This window comes from Pogoniulus pusillus, chromosome 30, assembly GCF_015220805.1.
Source record: "Pogoniulus pusillus isolate bPogPus1 chromosome 30, bPogPus1.pri, whole genome shotgun sequence".
NCBI classification, from domain to species: domain Eukaryota; kingdom Metazoa; phylum Chordata; class Aves; order Piciformes; family Lybiidae; genus Pogoniulus; species Pogoniulus pusillus.
The window spans coordinates 5790527-5807148 of NC_087293.1; the positions used below are offsets into that span (position 1 = coordinate 5790527).

General features: G+C 49.2%; 1 protein-coding gene across 3 annotated transcripts in view; it reads right to left on the reverse strand.

The window, feature by feature from the left end:
* Nucleotides 1-300: 300 nt before the first annotated feature.
* Nucleotides 301-16622, reverse strand: part of ULK1 (unc-51 like autophagy activating kinase 1) — an 86781-nt gene continuing 70459 nt past the window's right edge. For 2 of the 3 annotated variants that reach the window (XM_064168576.1, XM_064168575.1), the window contains exons 19-29: nt 15646-15729; nt 14797-15059; nt 13960-14144; nt 13034-13149; nt 12342-12485; nt 9151-9338; nt 6654-6832; nt 6401-6519; nt 4012-4169; nt 3694-3829; nt 301-1756 (exon numbers count right to left, since the gene is read on the reverse strand). In XM_064168576.1, coding sequence (XP_064024646.1) covers nt 1701-1756; nt 3694-3829; nt 4012-4169; nt 6401-6519; nt 6654-6832; nt 9151-9338; nt 12342-12485; nt 13034-13149; nt 13960-14144; nt 14797-15059; nt 15646-15729 — 1628 coding nt within the window. In that variant the 3' untranslated portion in view covers nt 301-1700. The remainder of the gene's footprint in view (nt 1757-3693; nt 3830-4011; nt 4170-6400; nt 6520-6653; nt 6833-9150; nt 9339-12341; nt 12486-13033; nt 13150-13959; nt 14145-14796; nt 15060-15645; nt 15730-16622) is intronic. The other variant, XM_064168577.1, reaches the window with a different exon arrangement.

Sequence of the window (16622 nt, forward strand, 5' to 3'; positions counted from 1 at the left end):
ATTTTTGGATCCCCAAAAACAAAGCCTGAGGTTTCAAGTTGCTTTCATAGATACTTTCCTGCCCAGCACTAACAAAATACTGCCATGACTGATAAATTAAGACACACACACTCATGCAGACAGAAGGCAGCCAGCTCTCCTCTCACACATGCTCACAGCATCCCAGCCAGAACTCCAGCCACTCGCACCCACAGTCTCATTTGGCTACAGAGTCTCCTTACAAGAAATGCTGAGTGTAAAAACCAAACACCACAAGAGTTCATTAAAAAAAAACCCAAACAAACCACATGAAGCAGCAAATAAAACTTCTGAACAAAATGCATTTCCAATTGTATGTGTGTAGGATCTTAACACCTGTTCTCGAGCTCTTCAAAAGCACGGAGCTTGGTATTGACTGTCCTTAAAAGAACATTTAAATTAAAACAAAGAACCTAAAACAACTCTTGGTACTGCCAGACTGCCAAATCAGCTTTGCCTGGTACAGAGGAGGACCAGCACAGACTCTGCAGTGCTTTTTGCCCCACGCTCACAAGGTACAGTACAGTTAAACACATACAGTTACACACAAACCAGATACAGCTCTACCAATACGCATTCCCCCGCAGGGTTGCGTATCCACGTACGCACACAAGTAGTGCAATAGAACAACCAGGAAGCAAGGGAAAGGAATAAAAACAACAGCATTCCTAACAGTCGTGATGTTCCTGGGTTGTTGTGTGATGCAAAGTCAACTTCTCAAAGTTCCCGTAGAGTGTAAAGTGCTCCTTTGATTCACAAAGCTAGTGTTTTCAGTCTGGGGGGGTGGAGGGTCGGGACTCCGGGAAAGGGGAGCTGAAAGCAGGACGGTGCCAGTGCCTCCTCCTGGCAGATATGTACGGACAGCCCGAGCTGAATAGCCACCAGTCTTCCACTCGGATCCCGCTGAGCTTGGGGATCAAGGGAGGAACGGCTTTGTTTTAGCTTTTCACAAAGACGGGAGCGCTGCAGCTGCTGCTGTCCTCCCGCTCCTGCGCAGTCTCTTTCCCATCCCGCAGCCGCGGGACAGGCAAACCTCTCGGCAGCAGCACGGCCTTGGCCCCGAGGGGAAGCCTGCAGGAGGTGGGAGCCGCTTCAGCAGCACTCAGGCAAAAGGGAGCTGACTCCCTCTTCTGCCATTCCGTAAGCACTCCAAGGCATAAACGCGTCTGAGAAGGGTCAAAGGAGAGGAGCTTCAGGACGCCAGGAAGCTTGCAGATGCCTGGCTCTCAGCTGGGACAGGAGAAAGAACACAAACTGGCCTTGGTTTCTGAATGACACCCTCCAAGATCAACTGAAGCCAGCAGTTTCTGCACATCCATCGCCTGCAATGGACACAGCACTGGAATACCCTGTTAAGCAAGAGGGACAGGCAGCAGTCTCATCCTTCAAAGTGCTGGGAAGAAGCAGACTTCTGTCCTTCCTCCCCTCTGCCAGTGAGGGAAACCTTCACACAGGTGACATCTTTGCCCAGGCTTTTGGGCCAGGGAGTACTTGTGCTTGCTGCAGTCACACATCCCCAGCAAGGAATCCCAGTCTGTGGAACTACTTCCCAAAACGTCAAAATACAAAACACTGAGCAGTTCATCCTCCAGATCTCCTGCCAAAATCCTTCCCCAGCACAGCAGCAGGCTGTTGGAAACCAAGGGATCAGCTGGAGTGATGTGTGAAGAACAACACTGGAATCAGGCACAGAACCCCGACAGCAGAGCTGACAGTCTGCGCTCGATGCAGAGTTTACCTGTGAAGGAAACAACAGAAGAGCTGAATTCTCATTTTGTGGCAACACAGAGATTAGCAAATCAGACTGGAAATTTAAAAAGCACAAACCAAAACCCAACAAACCCAACCAAAGGCAGGATCTCAGCAAATGTAAGCAACCAGCTGGTCATTGTTACCAGGCACTGATTTGGAGCAGGTGAGGATCTGACCACAAATACCATCCTAGGAAACAAAGGTCTACGTGTTGAATAATTTGCTATCCAACCCTCAAAGCTGCACTGCAGCAGTTCTGAGAGAGGTATGAAGATGTTATAAAGAGCCACCATCTGCCAGGAACAATTTATTCACTTTTAGCTACAGGAGGCAAGATGATGTGAAATGTCCAATGCCATTTGTCATGGCTTAGAACTGAGAGGCAGAGCCTGGCCCAGCATAGTCAGTGCCAGATTCTCACTAAGTCTCTCAAAAGCTAAATGTTTGATGGAATTAGTTCCTCTCAAATGAAGACCTGCTGTATTTCTACATGAACCATTTTACTTTTCAGAAATTAGTAATCATATACCTGATACCTAAAATTAAAAAGCATTCCCACTGCAGCCTACCAGAGAACAGCTCAATCAGGCAACTGGAGCATAAGGTGAGCCTGGGAATACCAGGATATCAACTGGGAAAAGAAATCTATTAGAAGAATTAACTGCATCTCTGGACAAAAGAAGTGATTAGGTTTGATAAGAAGTGGTACAACAGAAACTACTTAGTATTCCCCATTCACAGAGCCCTCCAGTATCACACAGCACCTGCCAATCTCCCTTTGCTCCCCTCCAGTGAGCCTCCTGTCAGCTGTGAAAGTTGGTGATAATTAACTGACTGATTGCCCCTGAGCCAGAAATCTCTTCCCTCATTACTTCTCCGTCTCTCCGAGAGCTCTGCCCACGCGAATGCCTGGAGCAGGCTGGCAGCTCGCTGGCTGCTGGCCCAGGCACAGCGTTGGGTGGGCAGCAGAGGGGAGAGGCAGGGCTTGGTTTGCCAGCTGCAGCCTCTCCCTTCAGCCATGCTGATGCCTTCGGAGACCACTGTGGATGGGCTGGCTCAGCTGAAGCTGAGCAGAGCCAAGGCTGAGACGGGCTGCTCTAACAGGCATTGGCTATTCCCTGTCCCCAGTGCCCATAGAAAGGGATGCCAGAGGTGACTAAACCCCAGCTGTAAGGGCAGGGAAAGTGCATTCAAAGCAAAGTCAGGTCAGTCCTTCCCATTTCACATGGAGCTGCAGAGCCCCCAGCAGCAGAGAGTAACACCTCTCAGACAAAGGGGAAGCACAAGAGAAGTGACAGCTTGGAGGAGAAGACAAAAGGGTCCATCTGTCTCCAGGGAAGTAAGCCAAACAATAACAAGGAGGCAAGAATTCAGCTTTCACTGCTACAACAAGCACCTGCTGAGGAGAAAAATATTTGTCTGCTGCACTTTCTTGAAGGCCTGCAGCTGGGGAACCAGACAGGTGAGCAGTCCTCTTTCAGAAGACAAGCTGGAGGGAGCCCTCACAGTGCTGATCAGCTATCTCTGCCTGACAGCCACTGCAGTTCCAGGTTCCCATATGCTCTGTGCAGTCTGAGGGATGGTTCTGTCTGGAAACCAAAGCCAGGCTCCTGCTGTTGCCAAACCACTTCCTTCAGCAAGTTCTTTCACACATCAAAAGCTTCAACAAAGCCCTGGCAATCGCTCTGCATGGGAAGCTCTCAAAATACAGCTCAGAACAGGGACCTGCGTTTCCAACAGCCTTCCTGCTGGGAAAGCAGGAAACCAGGCTGCAAGGGGCTAGAACAAGCCAAGAGATCTCTGCTATGTCCACCAAGATGTAAGACAAAGGAATGAAGGATGCTGGGTACTGAGATTTCTGATCCACTCAACTAGAAAAACGCCCGTTCTAATGGGAGGAAAACAAAGTCACTGAACACTCACATTTACTGATGTTTTCTATGTCCCCCTGCTCAGTGATGATGTTCAGCAGCCCCTCCATCAGCAGCAGAGCCTTGTGGTACCTTTGTGCACAGTCCTCTCTGTGGTGGAACATCTCATCCAGGGCTGCAGACTGAACCTGCAGGCAACAAGCCCATGTCAAGAGGTTACTTGCAGACCAGACGGCCCCTCAGCAGCCTGAACATCTCCCTCACCCAGCCTCAAGAGGCTGCACACATTGTCATAAGTAACACCATCTGCTAAAGCCCCCAGCAGGAGCCATGGACACCCACAAGTTCCCAGGCAGTGTGTGGTTATTACCATTTGCACAGCATAGCTGAAGATGAGCTTCTCCGCCGTGATGCTGTTGATCCGATCCATGAGTTTCTGTTTGTCCAAGAAGAACCTCTGGAGTCTCATGTTGAGGCAGTGGCAGGATGATACACTGGATTTATAGAGCTCATTCAGCTTCTTCACAACTGGAGTAAAAGAAAGAAATGCTTTAGGGGCTGCTTCTGCCTCCCGAATTCCACGAGCAGGACCCCAGCTGAGTCACTTCAAAACAAGAGGGCTATGCTAAAGCCAAAAGGCTGGCAGGAAGTACCTGCTGCACTTCACAGGGTCTTGTTCCTTTCCTCTGTCGCCTTCCCTGCTTTTCACCCTGTGCATGGCAAAGCCCACACCTACACCTGCTTCACCTGAGGCCAGGCCTATTTTTGTTCCCTTCAGGTGCCAGAAGGCAGAGAGCAGTTTGCAGTGTGCAGGATGTCTCACACACCACCAGAAGCAACAGACATGGCAGGGATGAAGCTGCTGCTGCCAGAGGGGTGCTGCCACGCTGCGAAGGGGTACACGAAGGGAAGGGTATGTGGCAGCTGTTGGAGCTGAGTATGCAGGGGCAGCACTAACCAAAGGAATCTCTCGTGGGACTGCTGCCCCAGAAAACAAGAAAGGCCACCTCCTTCCCTCAGCCACAGCAGCTTGTACGGGGAGGTGATGGGACAGAGAATCAGGAATCTAATGCGAGAACAAAGTAACGATCCAGAACGGCAGCCACAGGCGTGAGTGTCCCTCCTGCGTGGCTAGGGAGATGTGCTGAAGTACTGACTGCACTGATGGATGACACAGACTCACAAGGTGCTGAATACAAACTCTCACCAACACCTGAGTAGTGAATGCTTCGTGCACATCTGAAAATCCCCATGCTGCATGACCTGCTCCTGGGGGAGACAAAATCACCCCATACCATGAACCAGCCTCTGTCAGCTATGCTGCAGATGATAGCCCTATGATGAAATCTATACTTCCCAGGCAGAGCACCTGAGGAGAGACTGCCTCCAAGAAGGAAGACTGCTGTAACTCTTCATCATTGGAAAGGACTGAGGCACAAAAGCATAATCCTGTCAGGGTCAGACTGTCACAGCAGCCTTGCTCAGCAAAAACTTCAGAAGGAGTGGAGCCCCAAAACTTGTGGATCACATCAAGAGAGTGAAATGACAAACTCGGGAGTCAAGAGAGACTATTTAAAAACTAAGTCAACAGACAAATACAGCAATATCCTCCTCCATGGAATTCAGCCAAAGCTATGAGCTGTGCCCAGAGCTTTCCTGTCAGGAAAAAGAGGATGGCTGGGGGTAGAGATCCTGTCTGGTATGCACTGCCCAAGGACACTCCAGAGCCATGTCCCATTGTGCCTCCCTGCTTTTTTCCATATACATGAGGCACAAATACCTTGAAAACCCTCTTGTCCTCACTGTGCTCTGAAAAACCTCAAGGGAGCAGCATTTAGTGGGGAGAGAAACAAGGAAAAGGCAGCCTTGCCCAACTGCCACACATGGAAAGGCAAATCAAGACTACAAATGCCCAAGCTGCAATCAGTGCTGAAAAGCAGTGATTTACTGGGGTTATGTCAGCTTCCCTGGGAGCCTGAACTTGGGGAGCCATATAGCCAGACCTGTATATCTTGCTCCATATTGCCTACTGCAGCCTATGAGTGCTCCCTGTATTCAACTTTCCATTTTTTTACCACACCCCATCCCAAGGCAGCAGGAGTGCTTTCAAAAACCAGGCTCTTGGAAGAAGGTGGCTGGTGGGTGGGGTACTTGGGAGTGCTTCAAAAAGCTGCCTCAGTAGTATTACAATGGTAGCTTTAAAAGTTATTTTGATGGTAGCAATTTCAACATTACTTTTTCTAATCACTGAATCACAGCCAACTCACATCACAAACCAGCCAGTCAGAGGCTGTAACTCTACCAAAGAAATGAGTCTGGCATTACCAGTATTCTACTTCCTGTGTTTTTTGTTTAATTTGAAATGTCATCACTGCCAAGACAGGTCTTCAACTGCTGAGTAAGCACTTCCTAGGACACACACTCTGTAATTAAGTTGGATTTACGTCAAGCACAAATAAGCACCTGAGAGAGATGTACCAGGAATCAGATAAGGCACATTCTCCTCTCACTGGTTTGTGCTGAAGATACTCACAGGGTAATAGGCAAGCAGATTGGAGACAAAGTCCATGTGAAGAGAGGAACATTCCCCTCAGTGTGAATTAAAAAAGCCCAGCTGTGCAAAGGGACAATCAGAAATAAGCCTCTGGGCATAGTGCTGGGGGTTCACACTCAACTGACCCCCTCCATATCCTCTGTGATACTTTAAATCCCTCCGTGCCAGGTCAATCCCTCGTGCCACAAGCCCAGCAGCCCCTTACCTTGCTTGACAGTGGAGGAGAGGCACAGCTTGCCAGCTTTGATCTGCTCTATGGCCATCTGCAGCCCCGAGGACAGAAGCTCTGCTACTTTCAAGTACAGCACAAGCTGCTCAGCATAGCTGCAAAGAAAGCACAGCACAGTGCGGACAGTGATGGGACAGTGCTAAGTGTCCTGAAAGCCTCGTGGCACAGGAGGGCAGGGAGAGAGTGAGGGAGGAGTTGGAAGCTGGGCAGCTCCCTCATGGGTCCTTACCTCCACTCCCTGCTGAGGAGGCTGATCTGGTCTGCCACCACACTCTCCTGCAGCTGGTACTCAGATGTCACCGAGCTGCTCATCTCGCTGGAGCTGCCTTTAAGGGCGGCGATTTCCATCACGTAGTGGACGAAGGCCAGGGTGAAGCGGAGGCTGCGCAGGATGTCAGTGTGCTCTTGCTGTCGAAAAGATGCCACGGCGAGGGTTAGAGGGAAAGCTGGCAGGCTAGGGAGAGCTGCTCACCTCCAACTGTGCCAGTGACTCATTCCACCTGGGCCCCAACCTCCCCTACACCTCTGCTTTGAGCAGGGACAGCCAGACTCAGCCCCCAACTCCCACACCACATCAGTTTCTCCTCCACAGTAACAGCAGCAAGCAGCACTCCCCGACCAGAACTTTGCAGTCAGCTCCCTGGAGAAGCTGATGAGACTTGTTCCAAAATTACATGCCCCCTTCCCAGGGAGGATCCCAGCTCTGTGGGATTCTTTCAGAACTTGGACAAGGAAGAGGGAGAGACCATTTGCACCACAGGTCCAGCTCTGGTCCCCACCACAGCACAGCCGGTACAAAACTGAAAGTGGGTGTGGACTTCCTAAGCAACAATCTCCTATGCCACAGCAAACTGCAGTGTGTCCCATCCTGCACCCCAATCCTCACTTAGCCCTTGGTCTTTACATCCTCCCAGCTCAGTGCAGTGAGCCCTGGGTGAGGTCCTCTGAAGGGACAGCAAGGACAACCTTTATTATCTGCAACTTCTGGCCATTTCAGTGAGTGGCACATACACCAAATGCTGTGTTCATTTCAAAGCAGTTTTCCCTCTGCTGTTACAGATCAAAGGAGATTATCCCATTTCCAGGCATCTGCATTGCTTAAGTTACTGAAAACATTTTTGGGAAGTCAGGATTTGTGGAAAAACTGAATGTTTGTGGGCCCCAGAAAATGAATTGCTGCCTGGATCATTGTTTGTACTCTCTAGAGAAGTGACTAATCTGCTTCATCTTCAAACATTCAGTGGCCCAGTTCTTCCAAAGGGAGCTCCTAAGGAGGCCTCCTACATGAATTTATCAAAGCCTCCCATTCTCAAGTTCTGTATGCTGTTGTTTTTCATTCACTGGCTCAGGCTCTTTGCTGCTAAGGCAGCTCTGACTATCTGAAATATGAATCTCCCCTGCCGCTGTCCTGCTATCTGGATAGTCCAGTAAGGTAAGAAGTGTTATCTCTATCTTCCTCTATTTAAAAGCAGAGGAGGAACTTGGAGATTAAGTAATTGCCAAGTCATACAAGAAGTTTGTGGCAGAGCAGGAAACTGCTGAGATCTGGCAGGTCTCACCCTAATTTCTCTAACCAATGCACAGTTTTTCTTCTCTGCTTATACAGTCAGCTTCCATTCATGGTGCTGGCATTCATGGCCTCATTTGCCATCACGAGAGTCTTTCCTTCCCTAACCACTTCTCTATTGTTTTTAAAACCCTGCAAAAGAAACTAAACCTCAGCCTTCAATTTGCCTTGCCTGAGCCTAAGGAAACTTTTTACAAGTAAAAAGATGGAAGAACCCCCCACCTGACTTCAACAGCTTCGCTCAAGACAAACAAGGGTGCCTAAACACACGCTTTCAGTGCCCTGAAACTATCAGCAGAAATCAGGAGATCTGCCAGGTTTGCATTCTGGCCAACTCCACAGAGCACAGAGGGGTCTTGAAATCTGCTGTAAAGGTTTTATGACTTGCTAATGGATTACTGTGCTCAGCAGAAATGATGACTGGACCCAAATGACTCATTACAGACACAGAAGCTGAGTGTGATTAATGAGATCAAGTTGATAGTTGGGACACTTCTCTTCAGAACAGTGTCCAGAGCAGCAGCAGCTGGAAGGGCCCCTTACTTCTGAGACCTCACACAGGTAAGATGCTCAGGCAAATTCAGTTCTACTGTGATCACATCAAGCTCAAAGTCCTTAGCTTTGTGGTTCCACAGGTGATGAAGTAAATGAAAGCAATTCAACATAAAGCTGACAAAATATTGTGCTAAACAGAACCGGAAGTAGAAGAACAAAGCCACATCCCTGAAACAAAGCATGCCTATCTCTGTGGGTATCTAGGGGCCTTCATCAGCCCCAGCAGAATTCAGACATAGAAGAGCCTTCCTCAGCCCCATACAGCCTGAGGAGGTTATCAAGAGCAGAGCTAAACTGTGACTAAACCTGCCTCCCACCTCTGCCTCCAACGGGCAGCCTGACCTACATTTCAAATATATCTCGGCTACAAAAGCCTTTGCTCTACTTCAGCCTGCAGAGAAGTGGAGTCTGGCAGCCTTTCAGCTCAACAATCTGGTTCAGCTGTTCTGGTACAGAACGTGGTGTCTCCCCACCCCCACCAGCAGCACAAGTGTCACATGTACTGCTTTCAGCTCCCTTCACTCATGTGCTGCACTGCTCATGCTCCCCAGCCGGCTCAACTCCCCCGTTCTTTGCCCCTAACAAGCCCCTGGGGTACACTCACCTCCATCAGTGTCTCCTCAGGCAGCTCTGGTGCCTCGAACGTGACAGCACCTTCCAGGTTGGCAGTGATGGGATCGGCAAAAGTGTACCGGAGACTCAAGGGACCTTCCGCAGCTTCCCCACCTGCTCCCACTGCCAAGTGCCTGCCGGTGAATGAGCCTCCAGAACTGAGAGAGCTGGAAGACCCCACTGAGAAGAAAAACAGGCAAAGAAATTACTGAAGATACAAACAGTGGGCCAGCTCCTTGCCCAGCAGATGGGACAAACTTGTAGGATCCAGGATCTGACAGGAAGCAGCAACAGGAGCTTTGGATGAAGCAGCATGGACTCTTGATGTGGAACATCCCCAACATGAGCTCCTCAGCCACTCAGGCAGACCAGCTTACAAGCTCAAGCAGATTTCAAGCACCTTCCAGAACGTGTGTCACTTATGGAGACAGCTTAGAAGTACTGCTTTGGGGTTCTGTCCAAACCCATTCTGAATCCTGCCACAGTATCTTGGGCTGATTTTTAGCATACACCACCACAGCCAACTTCCTCATCGTGGACCAGCGTGGCTTGAACCTCAGCTTCCTAGCACTGACACTCCCAGTGAAGGAGCAGCTTTGGTAAGTGAGGTTTTCCTCACAGATTTAAAGCATCAGCCACTTTCATGCAAGCCAGAATACCTTCTTGTGACATGCCCTGCACTTCTGTTTCCTCCTCTTTACAAAGAGGAAGCTGGGCAAGAGAAGTGACTTCAGCTGAGCTGAAATCCCAACCTCAGGATTTAGGACACCCTGTAAGCACGGCACTCATCATATAATTCTCTCACCATCATCTTATCCCCTTCTTGACTACTGAATGCATCCTAAGAACACACTGCATATAAAACATGGACACTTCCAAACGAATGTCTGTCTCAGGGTATTTATAATCCATTCATCACCTCCAGAGGGCTTCATATCCCCTGACACTGCCACAAAGAGATCTGTTCTGTCTGACGCAGGGATACCAGTACCAGCCATAGGGCTCTGCTAATACCACCAATGTGATACTCTCCATTGCCACAGATCCTTTGGAGGAAAATGTTGCTCTTCCATTGTGCTAGTTTGAAGCTAGCTGGAATGTTCTGGTGAGAAGAACTAGATTACAGGCTGTGGAAGGGAAACCATGGTGATGTCTACTGCACTCATAGGCTTGCTGAGATGTATAAGAAAGTAAATATAGATAAGACAGACACTCTGCCTGGGCTTTGGGCTGCATCTCTCTCTCTAACCTAACCTGCCATCTGTGTGATTAAATCCACCTCCCTCCTAACACCCCTGGGCGACCCTCCATACTACCTTAAACATAAGGCAAGATCTTGGGTAAGGTTGAGAGGTAGGCAGAAGGTGGAAGGGTGGTTGAGAGCCCCTCTGGGGACTCAGGTTTCTGGGAGGGGAGTTGTGTTTCTGTATTACCTTTTAACTTGTATACTTCTGTCTATAACTGCATCTATTGTAACTCTCTGCCTGTATGCTGTTGCTAAGCTGCAAACATAAATCTTCATTCCATTTCCAGGGCCTCTGAGTCTAGTCTGGGTGATTTTACAAAGCGTGGGGTGGGCGAGTAACATCCAAACCATCACATCCAGCCACAAATTTAATTTGCTACCCTACCCACCCTTCAAAAGGCTCAGCAATATAATAATGCACAACTGATCTGCAGAGTTTCCTCTCCTCCCAGTGCATTCTCCCTGCTGGCAGCTACGCTTCAAAGCTAAGTGGATCATCAAAGATAAAAGTATTTCTGGATCTTTCAGGTAGAGGAAAGGATCAACCACATCACATTCTGGGGACCCTCCTGATTACAACAGGCTGCTTGCAGAAGTTGTTATGACTCATGAAAAGGCTCTACCCTTCTATCTGTCAAGTGATCACACTCATGGCTTGTCCAAGCACATGGGGTGCAAAGTTTCAGCCTACAAAGCTCCTCTTTTCACTTTTAACTTTGTGCATGAACTCTAGCATAAGGAGTTACTGCACAGACCTAACAGACAAAGCTGTCAGGTGGCTTTGCTTCACCTAACACTGTGCACATATTGTAGGGTCATTATCCAACAGCCTTCTCTTCCAGGCATCCCATCTGAGGCCCTGACTGTTTGGCAGACCCTCAAGCATCCAAGTATCCACCTGCTAAAAAGTGGTGCTTGGATCTGCATCCAAATGGCTACTACCCCTGCAAAAGCAACACAGGAAGCCTGAACTCTCTATTCATGTCTCAGTAGTAGCTAGAGGCTGCAGTCAGGAGAGTAACCCCATTGTGCTAAAGGCCTGTGAAACACTTTGTAAGAGTCTCTGCCCCGCAGAGGTCACTCTCTAAAGAGAAGAGATCAAGAGAGGATTATGGTTACAACTTGCTGGTTGTGAGTGGTTTTAGTTCCAACAGCAGTGCAAGCTGGGCCCATGTGTCCCCCATCCCAGACAAGCAGTTGGTTACAGCCAAACCTTCCCCATTCAAAGCTAATTAAGAACAAAAGAGTTGACTAGATTCAGATGAAGAAGGGCCAAGACGAGAGCCCAAACAAGCCAAAAATGCAAACAGGAGTGTCCAAATATTTTGTCAAACTGAACAGAGACTCCAGCTCCCAGACATGCTATCCCAAAAGAGCCCATTACCACAGCCTCAGCTGCTGGCTGAGGAGGCCAAAGCATTGGTGTATCAAAAGGAGGATCTGTCAAGCAGGAGTGCATTGCCCCATTCCCTACTTCAGCAGTGATTCTGCACACAGAGCCTCTGTGGCTCTTTCCTGACGGTAGCTGTGCACTGAAACTGTTGGGCACGGATGGTCACACTCATCTTCCACAGCTCCTCTAAAACCCACAGGGAAAACCATCAGAGCACAACACAATCTCTACATTTGCTGACCTGTATGTGAACAGCTGCAGCATTATTCCTGAAGCAGAGAGCAATGAAGTAAAAGAGTTTGCCTGTCTCTTCCAGTACTGGAAAACCACAATCCTGGCATTAGTTCTTGTGCCAGTACAAACAGTTGCCAGCAATAACTGGGGCTGGCAGGAGCCAGCACGGGAACCTCAAACACCTTCAAGACCAGCTCAGCTCTACGGACTGTGCTCTGGGCAGCCCTGTGTTCAGCAGCAAGGAATTCAACACATCGCTCTGCCCCCAGGCATTCCCAGTGGAACAGGCAGGTAGGTATCAGCCCTTTACCTGAAAACATCCTGGTCCTCGTGGTCTGTGGGGGGGTTGTTCCACTGGGAGGGGATCCGACAGTAAAAATCACTGGGGTTGGGCTGGCAGAGCCCCCAGCCCGGGCACCAGAGTGCAGGGTCCCTCCGTAAGCACCTGAGGGAGCTGGGGAGACAGTTGAAAGGTGCAGACTGGCATCACAGGAAAGTTACTCAGAGCATGGTGTGCCTCTCCCAGCGGTTTTAGGCTCCGGCAGACTCTCTCAGGAGGTGGTCACCAGCAGAGGCCAGCGCTGCCTTTGGAGGCACCTCCTCAGAACACACCGAGCCAGGCTGGCACCACGACAGCACAGGAGCCTGGCAGCCTTAGGCACTGCTGCAGCTGTTCTCCCCTCCTCGCTTCCCAACCTGACAGCCCAGGAAGACCCACCCTTGCAGAGCCATTCATGCTCGAGTGTCCTGGCAGAAAGACCCCACTTCCACATGTGACTGCATTCAGAAGGGGCCTAGAGAGGAAGCCCTGCCTACGAAAACACCACCACTGGCCAGCAGTGACGCAGCCCACAGAAGACAGCAAACACTCCTCACACACGGCAGCCGCCTCCTTCGCCAAAAGCCAGCAGAGCAGCACCTCCCGTTTCTGGGAGACAGGCAGGCAAACTGTTTGCCCCAGCCCAGGACATCGTGCCACATCTGCCTGGCATCCTCACCTACCTGCAATCTCCATTGGCTTCTCATTGTTCAGGCTGTCACTGCTGCCAGCTTCTGAGATCTGTGCCCCAAAGGCTGCCTTCAAAAGCAGGTCAGTGAGCCTGCCTGTGCTCAGAGACCTGAAAGGGAGAAACACAACACAATGCAGAAAGCCAACAGGTGCAAAGTTTCAGCTAACTTCCACCCCAGTTTGTGCCATTCCTGGTCCACAGCCACTTAATGCTACCCAGCAAGCAGTCTAGAGCTGACATAACCACTCTTCTCTTTCAACACAGCATCTGAAGCATCTCCTACTACGTGTAGAAAGCACACACCTGTGAGGAACTGCACTAATGCAATTATTGACTACAGCATTACTACTGCACTTTTTTTTTAAATGGAAGATAAAGAAATTAATATCAGAGGACTCCTCCAGAGCACTGGAAAAAGCTGCAGTCTGCAGAGAGGCATATAAAAGAAGCTTAACACTAACACCTCAGCATTAAGCAAGGACAGTCAGCACATGTTTTCTGAACACCTAACTGGTCTGAAGACCTGTGCCCACTGTTCAACTGACAAGAAGCACCCATAGCACCCTCTCATCCACAACAGGCACAGGCTCCACACAGAGCAAGGCTTGTGTCTGCATAATTGCAGGGAGCCTGGTCTAATAACAAAATCCTGCTACCCCACTTAATGAAACCCTGGACACTAAACACAACATGAAGCTGCAGACAGGCTTTCATTTTGTGAAATCTAGGTCATGGCCTGTCCCTGTAGAGGAAAAATCTGCTTTGTATCTGTTTGCAGTCCAAGGGCACTAGCAGATATCCAGAGAACATCTGCAGATGTCACATTTCATCTTTAGTGTTAGCAGGGATCTGAAATTTGCCCCATCCATTCCGTATTGGGGAATGAAGCATCACTGTACAGAGCAGATTATAGCTCACCTGCCCTTGAGCTCTTCCACTGGCCTCAATCCCAGGCCAGTTTGCTGGCAGTGGAAATGACCCATCTCCTTCAGATCTGGCAAGGTCTTGTTTCGTGTCGGAGTCATCATAACCCCCTGATGGGCCAGGAGGGTGAGGAGATTCTGGGAACTTGGGGTTTTGGGAAACTCAAATGGGGACACAGCCTAAGAAGAACAAAAAAACCCAGAGATGTCTCCCTAAAACTGAGAGGTAAGGTTCTCCTTGCCCCCCTCCCACTTGTTCATCAAAAAACAACTGTATGCATAACAAGCTGCCTGAAATAAAGAGGTAGGAATCCCACCCCACACAGTTACTTGTCCTCAATCCCTGAAAGACTAAAACAGACAGCAAACTCTGCAGAAAATTTGCAGCAGCCTAACACAAGCAGAGAAAATGCTGTCACAGTGCCAGCTTTGCATGAGACACCAGGGCTGTCACCTGCTTAACCGTCTGCCGTCTCTGCCGGGGATTCCTACCGGACACACTTGCGTCACAAGCCGAGCCTGCGTGCAGCACAGCCCAGGCACTGCAGCTCACTAATGTGCTGCTGCCTAAGCTGGGCAGCTCCTTTTCATTGCCTGCTTAAAGCCCTGGACTCTGCTCAGATGGTGAACACTGCTGCCAAGTGAGATCTGTCCACTAAGAACTAGGACACTACCCCATTTCACACAGGTCACTACACAGCCCTTGAAGAAAAGCGGTTAAGTGGCAACAAATCCAGGTCAGAGTTACCTGAGCATGCAGCAGTTAACCCCAAAACACTCCAGAAGATTGATCCATGAGAATCCCAAAAGCAAAGCCCTCCCCTTGACATACCTTTGTAGGGGAGCCCATGATAGTTGGCAAAGGGCTTCTCTGCATGAACTCAGAGAGCTTTGGCGAGGATCTGAGCTGCCGGCAGTGCTGCAAGCCATGAATCTGCAGAGGCTGGCTGGCTGGGCTATGACCAAAGTGAGCAACAAGAGGATCAGAGTGCTGCTTGGTTATCTTCTGCCTGCAGGAATGCAAATCCGACAGGTTGGGAGCACTGTGGAGCCGGGAGCCCATCCCTCGAGGAGACTGTTCGGGTGCCAAGGAACCTGGAGGACCCAGAGTGACAAACCACATCATTTTCTGTTTCTAACACAAAAGGCCACCCTGATCCCAGGGTCCATTGATCAAACACCTACAGATCAGAACTCTCAGTGGATGGCTAAGGGGAGTTACTCTGATGAGGGCCACAAAACTACTCAGCCTGATTGGGCTTTGACTCTAGAGGAAGAAGAGTTATGAAAAACAGGGAAATAAAAGTGTGGCTTCTTTCCTTCACTGCAGCCCTTACAGAGAAAGTGAATCTGACTATCAGGGCTCAGCAGCAAGGATATTACACACAGAGCAGGCTGCTTGGGAGAGGTGGTGGTGGGAATTTCTGAGATGCTTTTCCTTTGTACAGTTCATGACTTCACCATCCCAGATTTGAGTTTGTGACAGAGGTAGTATAGCACTGGAAGACATTGGGTGACAGGATGTGAATGATCTACTTCAACTCTCACCAGCACACAGAAATCCTGGCTGGCCAACCATCAAGACAAGCTGCTGGTGAACCACAGCCAACCTTGAATGCCCTGAGACTACAGTTCTGGCTTTATCCATAGGAACAATGAAGGAAGGTAAGGATCAACACACCAGCAACAGGAATCCGACTTCTCACATCTGCTCCAAGAGAAGATGGGACAACAGTCTGGCTGGGCTGCTCTGGGATTGTTCCAACTTTGAGGAGACACAATAAAGAAAAAAGCTTACTCAGCATCAAGTTTCTATAGGCAATAAGACCACCATGCACCACCTCTTTTATAGAAAGATGGCTCTGTATCTTCTCAGCCCCAGCTGTGCAGTGAAAAGGTAGCCTCTGTAAGAGGAGGGGGGAAACCTCTGTCTGCTATTCATTTGGCAAGTTTTAGCCTGACTTTGTAGTGATATAGATTCAGAGGAATAGAATAGGAATATTCTGCATTGCCCCACCAGCAGAGGTTAATAAATATAGGATTGGAGACACTAGGGATACAGGATAGCCAGTTACACCAGAGCCTGTTTCTTCAGAGAGAACAGCAAATTGCATCAGTTGGACATTGTGCTTTAGTCACTCCTTTCCACTTGAATTGCTTGTTACCATCTGCATCAGGCTACCAGATATTCAGACAGCTACTTCTCAGTTTGAACAAGTTGTGCTGGGTAGGAGGTATAGGCTGGATGTCAGGAAGAAGTTTTTCAGTGAGAGTGACTGGTATTGGAATGGGCTACCCAGGCAGGTGGTGGAGTTGCCACCCCTGGAGGTGTTCAAAAAAAGCCTGGATGAGGCACTTAGTGCCATGGTCTAGTTGATTGGACAAGGCTGGGTGCTAGGTTGGACTGGATGAGCTTACAGGTCTCTTCCAACCTGGTTGATTCTATGATTCTAACAGTGAAGTTCAAAGTCTTCCAAAGCTGGTCAGAACTTTGCTCTGACAATAACTGGCTTACATTTTTTTTCCACCCCAGCCCAAACCAGTAAAAAAAGAACTCTGCATTTACAGAAACCCTCTTCAGAAGGAAGTCAATGTTTAATCCAAGCACCAAAAGAAAACTTGCCTCTCTTGGGCCTAAGAGGTATTTTCCTCTCCATT